This window comes from Astatotilapia calliptera, chromosome 23 (genome assembly GCF_900246225.1).
Source record: "Astatotilapia calliptera chromosome 23, fAstCal1.2, whole genome shotgun sequence".
Lineage (NCBI taxonomy): Eukaryota > Metazoa > Chordata > Actinopteri > Cichliformes > Cichlidae > Astatotilapia > Astatotilapia calliptera.
This window is the reverse complement of record NC_039323.1, coordinates 18,745,970-18,760,259: the sequence shown is the minus strand read 5'-3', so window position 1 is coordinate 18,760,259 and position 14,290 is coordinate 18,745,970. Positions and strand designations below refer to the sequence as shown.

The following is a 14,290-nucleotide window of genomic DNA, read 5'->3' as shown; positions in this document are numbered from 1 at the left end:
AAACAATGGTTACCCTAGCAGGTGTCCTCAGGATGGGAAAGGGGAGGGTTAAAATCGTGAATAGCTCAACATGGCAATTCTAAGTGTTAATTGTCATTCTGTCTACAAAATGCAATGAAAAATACATTCACAAGGCTCGTTTTAATTAAAAAAAAATCCAATACATTGTTCTATCATCTGTTCAGAGAAAAGCAGTAAAGCATCATATTTGTAAAAGAATGTTTTGTGTTTTTAACGATTTGATGAACTTTCTTAAATATGCAGAACTGATCAATTGAAATCAAACCACCAAAATTTGTAAGCGAAATACTTTCTGCAAAGTTTTTAATGAGAATCTTAGCAGTCAATCAGAAAAGTGAAAACGCAGTATTTGGTTATATGAGCTATGCTAAGCTAAGTTAATCGGGTCTTTCAGGTGGTAAGGTTGTGCATCAAAGTCTTGCTGCTGTTCCTCGGTTGATCTGGTGTTGCCGTCCGGTTGTGGATCCACTCAAGGTAGTTGGACACTCGGGTGTAGATGCCATAGTTCCCCGGTCGGGCGCAGCCCTTCCCCCAGCTGACGATCCCCAGCAGGAAAGTTGTCGTCTTATACTGGGTCACCAGGGGTCCACCGCTGTCACCTTTACACGAGTCCTGACGACCCTCAATATATCCGGCGCAAAACATGTTCTGAGTGAGCACTACGCCACTCTCATCGACACAGTCCTGCGTGCGGATTCGCGGCACCTTCAGGCGTCGAAGGATCTGTGCGGTAGGCCCATTTTCGCTCCGCCTCCCCCAGCCACTCACTGTGTGCAGCCGGATCATCCAGAGCACACGGGTGGATAGATTCCATGTAGGTAGGCAGACTGGGACAGCATACTGGGTATAGATGATGGGAGAAGCCAGGCGGAGGAGAGCGATATCATTGTCTGCAGTGCTTGATACGTAGTTTTCATGCATGATAATCTCAGCCACCTGGATGAGCTGCTCGGTGCCTTCATTCACCGTAATGTCATGCTCACCTGACAGAAAGAAATATAAGGCAGCTCAGATTTAATCCTTTGAGCACAATTCAAAGTTAAATTGAGATTAATTAACAGTGATTTGAAGTATGCTTGTGTATTTTCATTGTCTAATGAAAAGATTTATAGACAGGTAGCCTCCTATTTTTTTTAGGGTTGTCATCATTTTAAGAGGTTTAGACTCCTGTCACTTTCCTGTTCTGCTTCATAAGTCAGGCTTGCTTGAACAGACGGCATATTTAACTATGAGAGTCATACCTGCAATGACTTTCAGGAACTGGACCACGATGTCTTCCATGCAATGAGAAGCTGTGATGATCCATGTAGGTTTATAAATCACTCCTCCACAGAAACCTTTTCCTTTATACATCAGCAATACCTTCACACAACACAAGAGCACATTTTGTCTGAGCCTTCAAAAAGGATAAAACACACAAAACTAAATTAATATTTGTTGTTCAGAACCAAAAACTGGTTTCGATAGAATCTAAGAGATTAGATACCCTTTTATGTTAGTGGACTCTCTGCTACCCTGGACGCTTAGTTAATAAAAAATCAGACATATTTAAACCGATGAACTCTTCCTTTATCTTGGGCCTACCTGCCAGGGGCATTCACCTTTAGGACATACAGTTCCTCCAACGATTCGGAGATGCTCCTCCTTTTCTTCACCCCGCAGTATGGGGACCATGCCACATGCTATCGGCTCTGAAACAATAACAAATTATTCATTATTAATTTCATTTTGCAAATAATATCAAACTGCAGCTCTGGTTTAACTTTTACTAGTTAAAGGTTTTACTGGTGCACTAGAACTACTTAAGTGTTCTAAGCAATTGTTTATACACTGATGACACACACATGTGGTGGTGGGGAGGTTGGGGGTATAGAGGGCTGGTTTAAAGTAAAACAGGAATTTCATAACTGTTTAGTGCAGCAGGGAGTCCAAAGGTTGATTAGTGAGGCCTGTATGAACAGACAGGATTTTCCTGTAAATATATAAACTTCAGCGCTATGATGTTCGTCAAACTGAAATACCTGAACAAATATTTACACACACACACACACACACACACACACACACACACACACACACACACACACACACACACACACACACACATTTTCTGCAGCCCTGAAAAATGTTAAAAAGTGATTGAAATTCTTTAATTCTTCAATCCTCTGATTGTTTACTAGAATCAAATGATTATTTTCCTTAATTAAAAAAATTTACATTTAAAGAATCATATACACACAGTTATGTAAAATATTGGTGTGATGGATAAACTAAGACAAAATAATTACCATTACCAGCATCTAAATGTTTTTACATATTCTAACCTATGTTTTTGTCTTTCATAGCAAATATGGGTTTTTAAAGAAAACTGTCATAAACTTTGTTATTGCAAATATGAAAACAATTGTGTTGAGAATCTACAAAACATTTTTCACATTTTGTTCTTTACAAATCACTGTCCAACCTTTTGCTATGCAACTCCGTCCATCAACATGGAGAAAGTAGCCGTCTGCACACGAGCAGTTCTGTTTTTTTTGGAACTCGTCTTCTTCACAGAAGTGCTCACATTCTCCGTTCTCCACCCAGCAGGTATCGATCTCAGCTTTCACCTCTAAAGAAATGTTCATAATTAAATTATGTAATTTGTTCATTTAATCACAAAAAAGTAAAAAGAAATTAAATTATACAAAAAGCAAATAACAGTTATTTCAATTACTTTTCAAGTAGTTTTTCATAAACTGGCGGGAGGAATAATTAATTTTGATAAAGTACATGTTAAATATTATATATAGCTTTTGTAAGTCATATACTTAAATTTTATTCAGCATATGATTAAGTAAAATATTATAAATGATAATTTTTATTTATAATTATAATTATAAATAATATTGTAAAAATATTATTTTATATATAACTTTATAATAATAATAATAATTTAAATAATCACAGTTTTTCACCATCATGAATTGTGAATGTAATTTTAGTTTGCTGAGTTTATGAGATTTTGTGCCTTTATAATTGAGTGTTTCTTTTTCTGTCTAACAAAATAAAATTCCCTTCTGAAAACATAAACATGTTTTGCTGTTATTAACTGAGTGACGTTCATAGTTTAATTTTAATGAAGGCAAACTGCTAGCTAAGCTAATTTAAATAGAAAATACTTCACATTACAGCAGCCAAGTGATGTGAAAATGATCATATTCTTTGCTCACCAAGCTCACAGGTGACTCCATGGAACTCTGGCAGACAAAAGCAGATGTAGGATGAAGCATGAGTGGAGCAACTGCCTCCATTCTGACAGGGATTGGAAATACAGGGGTTTGGTACTATAAGACAACACAGAACACAATGATTTAACATGACTGTATCATATTACATGGTGTTATTGATGATCTCTATTTGGGAAAGCTGCTCTTAAAATCGACATTATAGTTTATATTTTACGTTAAATGTATTAAATCTAAACACAATTCACAAGTTGACTTGCTGGAGTTTCTGAAGGTGGACGTAAAATTGGTCTTCAAGATGTATGTGGTAAAAAAACATTTTATTCCAGCTACTTTTAACATGGGAAATTGCTTACCGTTGTATGTTTTCCAGAACTCATTCTGAGGAGACAACAATTACAGCAATGTGAAAAAAATAAACCAGCTATCAGACAGAAACATCGGGTCTCCAACAAAGATATGTAAAAGGCAGCAAATCTACAAGAAAAACACTTTAGCTGTGAATCCTGCAGATGTTTAGCTTCACATTAAGTTCTCTATAGCTTTGTTGTGTGTCATTTGCTTAGATTTGATCTGCATCTGCTTGCATCTGTGTTGCGTAGTGCTTTAGTCTCTGCGTTATGTTTGTCTCTTCTTGGACAGCTTCTGTTTGTTTGTGGTAAGCCCGAATGTCTGTGTGGTTGTTTTGAATGTCTTTTAGCCTGTTTGTGATTATTTAGTGTTTTATAAGATTCCTTTGGCCCCTGACTTAAAATGTTCTTGGTTATCTGATTGGTTGCGGCCTACAGCTATTCACTAAAAAACGAAACTGCGATTTTAGGTTCAGATCAACTGCAAAGCTTTGACATGAACATAGTTTCTTAAGTATTTCTAGAAAATTTTACAAACTATAAATCACTGCCCCCTAACAGCCAATGGGATGGCTTCTTCCCTCAAGTTATAACTGAAAGCCAACATTAGTAAAAACATTAAGTTTTGTTTAAGTAAGTGAGAAATTGAATAATGCCCTCTCTATTCCTACAAATGACTATGATACGCTTGTCCTCAATTTCTAAGCATTGGCAGCATCCCAAGTATGTTGGAAAGTTAGTATAAAGCACATTTTCACCTCATGAGTTCATGTGGCCAAGTATTTGCCTCTGTTTGTGTTGCTAATTATGAATTGCTATCAATTTGCATGTTTACATGAATGATTGTCTTAAAACTAGTCAGTAATTTACTGAAATAACATGGCTTCAGTATTTAACAGCATTTAATTTAAGTATCAGTAATTTAAATCTATTCTTAGTTCACACATGACAAGTCCCAATACCATTTTTTTCCACCTGCTGTTTTCTCCTGTCATGTAAAACTCTTTTATAGAAAACATGTTCAGTGAAGTGAAAATGTAATTTGATTTTACCGTGAGCTCGGTGTGCTCAAACACCTCCCTGGCCTCCTCGTAGGTGCACTTCTCCTCTATACACTCCCTCCTCAGGTCTCCCATCTGCAGCTCCTCAAACCAGCCTGAGTTATACCTCCGAGTCCGAACTAGAACGCCATTGGCTCGATCTTTATCCAGAAAGACTGCCCAACATTTGAAGAAGGGGAGAGTTCATCAGAATAGTTCTGTCTCAATCAGAGTTGGTCATCCAATTCAATTCAGTTTTATTTATATAGCACCAAATCACAACAAGAGTTACCTGAAGGCGCTTTATATTGTAAAGTAAATGTCCTACAAGACTGAAATCTCTACATGTCTATTGCATTGTTTTTAAATTTGATTCTGATCAAAGTTCATCTGAAGCCTTTGTAAAGTCACTGATCACGTATGTTATGTATAATTATTTTTACAATAAACTGCTTGGTTTCCATATCTCTGACATGTTTATTTATACGGGACAATGCATTTTAATTACCATGAGCACCTTAATAAACAAAGTAAATGTGACGTAACCATAAAGTCTAATTTGCATTTGTGGCTCTTTGCAAAATTGATGGTTTTCATAAATAATTATTTGAAAAACAAAAAACAAATCTATAGAAAACTGAACATAGATGAATAACATAAACAAAAATATACTGATATGACAAATAAATGTTAGACATTAAACATTAAATCATTTATAAAACCTAACACATTAGAAATTACTAAAACAAACCGTAGAGTAAAAATCTCAAACTTTACTGCAATAAAGTAAAGTGCTACATGTAAGAAATAAGAGGCAGCAAATGATGACGCTTTTCTTTAAAAAGGTTCACTGATTATTATCTTAGTTGTCAAATAATAATTTGTTAAAAACTGATTAAATAATCACTGTGGTTGTTTATTTTTACCCACATCCAGTCTCATAACGATAAATATTTGCAATTTTTTCATGATATTTTTGGTTTTCTGTGGTTTCCATTTTCTTTCTGTTTGTTTTTTAAATATAATTTTATTTACTTACTTACTCACTTATTTATGTATTGATTGGTTTATTGTACAGGTGACTTAAACTTTTTGCCTCCCCCCCTTTTGGGGTGGGGGGAGGGGCAGATGAAACCTTGTGTTTCTAAACACACTTGTTTTTAAGCATATACTGTCCACCTTACACTGCTTTAGAAGCTCCACCTTACAATCAGTGTTTTTATTTGACTCTGCTGTTCCATACTGTGCATCAGATGTCACTGTTAACATGTTAATATTAGCTCAAAATGATGGTCATTCTCGTCCCTCTCACGACAAAAACAGACCTATGATTAAGTGGTTTCACCTCCATGTCACTGCTTAATCCCTGAGCTAACTAATCAATCAATCAGTGATCGATACGCGTAAACGTGTTAGCTCACCTGAAGCCAGCTGGCAGCTGTGGAAGCTGAAGACGAAGATGATGAAGACTTTCAGCCACATAGTTGATTTCATCAGAAAGTTGCTGTGCTGTGTCTTTGTGGGGCTTCGGGTCCAAAGTCCGTCCCTCCTCCTGCTGGTGGTCACATGATCAGTGGAGAAACCTGAATGATGAAACTCTGACCCAAAATCACTGAAAGTTTTTGCCTCCAGATTCCTGATTATCACTGTTTCATTGGTGAATTGGAGAAATTACGCAAACGCAGAGTTTCTTTTGTGTATTTCTGATATAGACGTAGACTTCAAACACCAAGCAGTCAAGCAGCCTACACGAGTTCAATATTATTCTATTTATTATAACGTGAGGCTGTGTATGTATGTATTATACTTACACATTGTTTTGTCTTGTGTTTAGAAGGTTATTAGACTAAAATCATTCAGTCAAAAGAAGGATTTGACTGACTTGGCTTAATTTGTTAAACTCAACAATAAACAGATATTTGCAGCCAATATTCCACAGTCAGTGTAAACAGAAAGTAACCACTGTTTCAGTTCTAAGATTTTATTTATCAGAACGTAGTGAAAAGTAGACCTTTGCAGGTCTTAGAATTAGATAAATACAACAAAACAAATTACAATGTCATTGTATATTCAACAAGTATTAAGACAAAATGCAGAAGCAGTGCGTGAAAAACTAAGTACACTATTACTTCTTGTATAGGAATTACGAAAGTAAGTAGAAATTAGGTGCTCATAATCAAATGCACTTGATTATTAATTATTATTATTAACCCTCACATGGCAGCACATGTTTGGATTCACAAAGTTTCACATGAACATACTACAACACTTCTGGAACAGTGGTTCATTTGTTTGTACACACGGTCTGAGGCAATTTCAAATTTGTTTATAAAGAACAAACAAATTCACGTAAGAAAATATTGATAAATCACTGATTTGTGTGCATGAAGGACCCACTGTTACTAAATGAGGCCTACTGGTCCTACGAACAGAAGCACATCTACAACAAAATGGCTGAAAAGTGAGTGAGGGGCATGAAAAGAAACGAAAAACACTGAACTTCATCTTTATTGTCAAAAAACAACATTTCAACATGTCGAGTGAACTGATGTCTTTGCATCTTTTAGATTAAACTGATTGTTGGTTGATGGTTTACATTTACCATCACTATAGAAAACTTCAAAGTTTCTAGCAGATTAATTTATATCTAAAAATACAGGCCATTAATTTACTTGAAAAACAAATAATTTTTTAGTTTGTTGATTTTGGATTTTTCTCAGGACCAATTTTATTGTGATGAAATTCCTCCAGCTGACAGTCAAAAATTCTTTTTTTGTTCAAAAAGCTTCTGAAACTACATCTCTGGCATTTTTTAGGTACATGAAGGTGTGGAAGTTAAAGCTATTTGAGCACAGCATCAGAAAATGAATATTATTTTTATACATTTGTGGCTCCTTCACAGTGATTACTGATCTAATGTTTCTAACACTGGATTCTTACTCTCTTTAACTCTTGAACTGCGTTGACACAGTGACTAAAACCAATTTTAGCCAGTTGCCATGATATTCTCAATCCAGTACAGGAAGTTTGTGACCTTCGTGTAGACGCCGTACATGTTTTCTTGGCCGCAGCCTTTCCCCCAGCTCACCACACCTGTAAGGAACCAGGTTTTCTTGTAGCGTGTCACCAGTGGGCCCCCGCTGTCACCCTTGCAAGCATCCTGGCCACCACGCTTGAAGCCAGCACATATCATGTTCTTGGTGATGTTGAGCCCGGTGTGGAGGCGGCACTCCTGCACCGGGACCCTCGGCAGCTGCAGACGCTGCAGGTATCTTGAGGTAGAGCCAAACTCTGCCAGACGACCCCAACCAGACACAGTCGAGTGGCGGATGCTTGCCAGCGTCCGGGTGAAGGTGCTATTGCGGGCAGGAAGGCAGATGGGCACGACGTGGCGGCCCAGTTTTACTGGGCGGTGAAGTTTCAACAAAGCCAGGTCGCTGTCGGAGCTAGTCACGTTGTAGTCTTCATGGCACACAACTTTGAGCACCCGCCGCCACTGTTCTGTTTTTTCCTCTTCCCATATGTCATGCTCACCTTGAAAGCGACATTACTTTTAAATGCTACATTGAATTTGGAGCCAGAAGAAAAGTGAGCAAACTGAAAAAAAAAACTTGAACGACAATTAAGTTGACCTAACATACATAACATACAGTTGACTCACAATATCCACTATGTTAGCAAAACCCATATACATTTTCAGAAGCTAGAAAATGACACCTTTCAAATTAAATCAAATATTTTACATTGCATACAATGCTTCAAACAGACAAAACAGCCTATAAAGAGGTATGGACATTAAATAAAATGCTATCTGTAACCCTAAAATGAGTCAACATTGACCTGGTGAATGTTATGTGATTGAAGGAAGTAAGAGAGGCCAGACTAGAAGCCAGAATTTGAAGTTACCATTTTTCTAATTGTCTTACCAACAACGATGTGGAGCACGGTGCTAGGTTTTTGATAAACACAGTGAGCTGCAGTTAAAAGCCATCGATCCGACAAGACGATGGCACCGCAGAAGAATTGGTTATTTTCAGCCAGAAGAGCCTGAAAAAAAGAGATAAAATACATACAAATCTGGATTCATCTCCCTGTTTACACTGATTTTCAGTTCAGTCCTTGTGTAATTTGGCATATACTGACAGGCACCCTTCCACTGAGACCATTTCTGATGAAGCTTCAGTGATCATCTCCTGTGTCAGCTCTTTTTTTTAATTTTCCTATTTCTTAAGTTTTAGGGATATGATACCCTTCATCAGCTGTAGATTTTTTTATTTATTTATTTATTTTTTTGCCTTCCACTTCCCCTTCTGGCCATTATTTGTCGATTATCCTCAAATTTGTTTGATGCGCTGCACAGCATGCTGAAGTATGTCAAATCTTTTGGCTAATAGCTATTTGCTAGTGGAAAAATACTATTTCATGCCAATCAAACTGTGTTATTTTGTGACCACTTTTATGACAGTGTTGTTTCTACAAAACTTTTGCACAATACTATATGTGTCTCTTTATGTATTCTAGTGGAAGATTGTGTATCTTAGCTCATTTTACTGGAGATGGGGCTCTATTCAAAGACTTACCTGCCACGGACAATGTCCTTTGGGACACATTATCCCATTAACAACCCTGGGGGCAAAATGTACCTGAGGCCTTCCGCAGACCACAGCATCTGGACCAGACAGTTAAGAAAGAAACCAAAAGTCAGCCTTTTGCTTCTGACACCCTGAATGATGCTCAAAGACACACAGGAATTAAAATCAGTCCAAACTTGTGATATCTAAGAAACTTAAAAGCAGTTTTTTGGGTGTAAATATCTGCTAAGAGGTTAATATACCATTCCCGAACCCTCTGTGAATGGCCCTTATGGCCATTGATCAATGGTCTTTCATCAATGGGCTGTGATCAGTGGTTATTGATCAATAGTAATGACAATTTGCATATTAATGGTCAAGGAACTGACCTCACAGCCCATTGTTCATTCAGTGCTAGTTTCAGTCATTGTGCAAATGTACTGTTTATAAGATTGGGGAAACCTGCAGTCAGGTGAGATTGAAGAAGTTACTTGAATGAGTGACGAAACGTTTCTCCCACTGAAAATGTTACGTCCAGATGAACAGAATCAACTGTTTGGGATTTCATTACCTGGATGATTGAGCATGCATCAAGACTAGGTCAAGATGTTGTAGGTAAAGGTGTTGCTTAGCACGTGAAACAAATCAATCAAATCAAGGTGCTGTGATGTCCCTGCTCACAGGTAACCTGTACAAATCTAAGAATGTTTTGTTTTTTTACTGTCTTCAATCAAGGGCGACTTTAAATTCATCCATGAGCATAAAGCAAGCCGATTAGAACTTGTAAAGCCTGTATTTTTAAAGTATTTGTGTTGGGTCTGTGCTTCCACAGGCCCTGCTAGTTTAGAGACTTATTCTCGTTAACGGCTCTGGGACCTGAACGCTCCTCACCTGTTCCCTAACCAGCGTCAACCAACCAGTCTTCCTCGCAGCCTTTTATTTCCCCGACACACAGTTTACACAACAGTCACAGTACACACAAGCACCTCCCATTGTAAAACCACCCTATGGTTCTAAAAGATAAGACACTGTGTGTGTGTGTGTGTGTGTGTGTGTGTGTGTGTGTGTGTGTGTGTGTGTGTGTGTGTGTGTGTGGCTGGAGAGGTGGTCAGAGACACAGGAATGTCTTTGATTCCATAGTTTGAACTAAGACCTACAAATTTAAGTAACACAATGACAACATTTAACAATTTGACTCCAACAATTTGTACATGTGATTTGCACTGTACTTCATAAGTGTGTTACTGGCTCAGACCTTCAGGCATGCAGGTACTGTTGTCCAGTTCAAGTCTGTATCCCGGAGCACAAAAGCATATGGGAGAGCCATCCTGAAGCTCTCTACAGAAATGTTCACATCCTCCATTTCTGTAGCGACAGCTGGGGGTGTTTGAACGCACTGCAAGGGAACAATGATAACACTGACTTCCTCTGCACCAATTGAAAACATCAACAGACTTTTTGGACTTCCAACCTTTTTCGCAGTTGTATCCATGGAAACCTGGTGGACATTTGCAGATATAGGTGTCGATGTTTCGAGTGCACGTCGCTCTATTCTTACAGGGAGAGGACAAACATTTGTCCACAGCTGCAAACAGGAAGTAGCAAAGATTTTTATCAAGCATTTCAACAAATGTTTGGAAAACTGAGCAATGTCTTGGTTACAAGTGCGTAAAGAATTCTAGCACTACTTTATTTGCAATGTGTTTATAATGTTCGAAATGTCAAAGCTCAGACTGAGTACCTGTGTATGTCCTCCAGAAGTTCTCCTGAGTAGACAGAGGACCCAAATTCAGTAATAGTTAACAAAACAAATATAAATAAAATAAAAACCATCAAATTCTGTCTTTCAACTACCACCAGCACCATCCATTCTTATGTCACTACCTTGACTTCAGTAATAAAATTTGGTACCAAGTGTTGTGGCATTTTCAATGCTTTTGTTGGTATCTTGAAACTGACCAGCTGTTGTGGGTGGGCAAAAATCTCCCTGGCCTCCTCATAGGAACATTTCTCCTCGATGCACTCACGCTCCAGATTGCCTGTCTTGATTTCCTCCAGGAAAAAGTTTGCTCGACGAGTTCGATGGAGGAAACCGCTGGCCTCAGACTTTTCCAAACCCACGCCTTTGTGTAGAAATTAAACAGAACGACACATGTCAAACTCCAGTTGTGTAGACATAAGAGACATTAATAATGGTGTTTGCATAAGTTTCCTGTATGTTTACTGATATAGTTATTCAGGGTAATCCTGTATTTTTCTGTGATGAAAATCAGTCTCAATTCCATATTAACTTTTAAATCAGCATGAATAATGTATTTGTTTTTGCTTTGGAACAGTTTAGCTGGGGTGGATACTGATAGACTTAGATAAGTAAAACAGTGAGTAAGTACTATTAGTTCTGGTTATAAAAAAAAAGATGAGAAAAATAAAATAACAAATTGCTTAACCATTTCACTCAAATAATTATTTAAAAAACATCTTTATAGATAAAAAAAAATGAAAAGGAAGACATTAAAGATTTTATTTTCAAATATTTTGCTAAATTATTTTTCATTAAACTATATTTTTAAGTTAATAAGAATAATAAAATGCACACATAATGTGCTTTTTACACATAATTACACAGTTAATAGTGGTATACAGTTGAAAGATGTTTGCATTTTATTCTTGTTAATTTGACTGTTAGCATGACTTGGGACCGAATTAATATTGTTTTGCTATTTAAATGCAAACCAGGTTTAAAAAAGATAATATATTTTACATTTTATCTACAGCATAAGTTTTATCACAAAAAACATTGCTGTTAATATAATATTGGCAAACAGGAAAAGCCAACACATTTAGAGACTTTTTATGTGTTTTTCCCTTGTTTGTTTTGTAACTGATTTGACTTCTGTAAACTGTCACAAATGTCCTCATATTTCTATATTTATAATGCTTTGTTTGCATAGTTAAACACTTCTTAAAATGTTGTAAAATATAATCTTTCATCATTTTACTTTTATGCGTTGTACTTTTATTCTTTTTTTTTAATTTTTTAATTTTTAATCATAGTCATTTTTTAGGTAATATAAATATATATTATACAATATTTTGGCAGTTGGTCTTTGGCTATAATAATACCAATATCACTGTTTCACCTGCTACAACAAAAGACTTAAGACCTAAATGTACATGAATACATGGCTGAATAAATATAAATAAATAATGTTCATGTTTTATGTTATTTATTCTGAGCTAGAAATTAGTTTCATTCCTGTTTTTTCTAACTGTTTTTTCTTTTTTGTGAAAGAATAATATGCCCTCTCATATTTGAATGAAATAAAATAATCTTGAGTCTAAGTTTATTCAGTGTTCAGATTTATCTTCCTGAAATTTATCTGTAGTGTTTATCGCTTCCCAGTTCATTACAAACCAACATGCTAGCATGACTTTAGCCTCCCGATGTTGTGGAGAGCTGCTCAGAGCTGTGGATGCCTGTGTGCCATCCCTAACAGGTGGAAACAAGTACAGAAAAAGACAAAGAAAATTTCCAAGATAGAGAAGACATAAAACTGACCTTCAGGGATCCCAGTGCATGATGGGATAGAAGCGATGATGAGCAGTAGTAAGACGAAGAGATGCTTCGTGTCTCTGCTAATGGACTCCATGTTTGTTCTAAACTTATCAAAGGATCAAAGGTTGAGAACAAACAAACTACAAACCAGCCCCCCGCTAAACCCCCAACAGTACAGCAGCAGGCTTTCCCTATCAGGCTGATGAATGTGTTTTCCTCACAGTTTAATAACAGGTAAATAACAATAAAGAGGAGGTTTAAACTACTGACTTTACAGATTCTGACTAGGTGATAAACTCATGACTTCTAAATGTACTGCAACTCCAAGTCTGGGGCACACTATAAACATACCATGATATTTATCACTGATTGGTTGGTGAAGTTGTGAAATGAAGACATGGCGTTAACCAATGAGCACTCCCTGGTTAATCCTCCTTTCAGACTTTTAGCAAGACCAGAATTCACAAACTGATTTCCTGCAGATTTTATAGGATTGAAATTCCTTTTGGAACCAACTCACCAAAATGGAGTTCAGACTTTTCAGATAATCTGTTAGTATTATTGATTATTGATTAGATCATTTTATTAAAATGGGGTGGCTGTAGCACAGAGGGTAGAGTCGATCATCAGCAGGTTGGTGGTTCGATCTCTGGCTGCTCCAGTCTGCCAATAGCCTGTGTCAAGATGCTAAGCCAGAGTTCTCCCTGATGCATCCATTGGAGTATGAATGTTAGAAAGCACTTATGGTGACTCATGATAGATGAACGTAGTTGTATGTTCAGTGTCAACAATACAAGTTGTATAAAGTGCTTTGAGTGCACTGTAGAGTAGGTACAGCCATTTACAAAAAGGCCAGAGGTTCAGTTCAGAAATGCTGAGATGAAGCTTAGCAGACAGCTAACCACCATTAGCCTGATATCTCGGACTAATACAAACTCTGAGCCTCAATACAATTTAAACAGGTCAGTTATTAGAAAATTCAACCGCATCCACCTGTTAGGAAGGGACGAATTAGCTATCCGGTTGTTCAGTCTGACGTCACTAGCCGTGTCTGGGTCTAAACTCCGCTGCAGGTCCATATATCAAACGATCACTATGGCATTACTGAGAGTTGAAAAACTGTCTAAAGTCTTTCATCTTTAATAAAATGATCAGCGTTCTGCTCTACCAGGTGTAACAATTGAGTTTAACATCCAGGCATCCATGAAAACGGAATTTATGACATTTAACGGAGTTAGAAGTTAGCAGGGAGTTAGCGCGCTAGCTTCTATCTAAATACAATATAGCATGTCCTGACTGCGGGGTTTTGGAAACAAATTAAAACGTACAGCTCTGTTATCACTTCCAGCATAAATGAAGACAGAAAACTAAACAGCAGTGACGTTTGTAGGGTTACTGAAGTTGGGCTAGCTGGTATATAATGATGTGCTACGTGACCGCTAGCAACACAGCTATGTTAGCATAATATAAACAAGCTAACTTTTTTCCCACTTGATAAAAGTTAACGTGAGTGTTCTCGGTGGTC

The 14,290-nt window shown here is 37.1% G+C and overlaps 2 protein-coding genes across 2 annotated transcripts; both read right to left on the bottom strand.

The window, feature by feature from the left end:
* Positions 1-307: 307 nt before the first annotated feature.
* LOC113015533 (coagulation factor VII-like) lies at positions 308-6,187 on the bottom strand. The gene is made up of 8 exons (XM_026157533.1): positions 6,060-6,187; positions 4,651-4,814; positions 3,605-3,629; positions 3,234-3,347; positions 2,486-2,632; positions 1,606-1,712; positions 1,263-1,383; positions 308-1,004 (listed from the first exon to the last, which is right to left on the bottom strand). Exons 1-8 carry the CDS (start codon positions 6,130-6,132, stop codon positions 412-414), a joined length of 1,344 nt encoding a protein of 447 aa, XP_026013318.1. The 5' UTR covers positions 6,133-6,187; the 3' UTR covers positions 308-411.
* Positions 6,188-6,824: 637 nt separating this feature from the next.
* f7l (coagulation factor VII, like) lies at positions 6,825-13,021 on the bottom strand. Its single transcript, XM_026157536.1, has 8 exons — positions 12,769-13,021; positions 11,169-11,332; positions 10,951-10,975; positions 10,681-10,794; positions 10,465-10,605; positions 9,219-9,307; positions 8,565-8,685; positions 6,825-8,172 (listed from the first exon to the last, which is right to left on the bottom strand). The coding sequence occupies exons 1-8, from the start codon at positions 12,857-12,859 to the stop codon at positions 7,625-7,627; spliced, it is 1,293 nt and encodes a 430-aa protein (XP_026013321.1). The 5' UTR covers positions 12,860-13,021; the 3' UTR covers positions 6,825-7,624.
* Between the last annotated feature and the right edge of the window lie 1,269 nt (positions 13,022-14,290).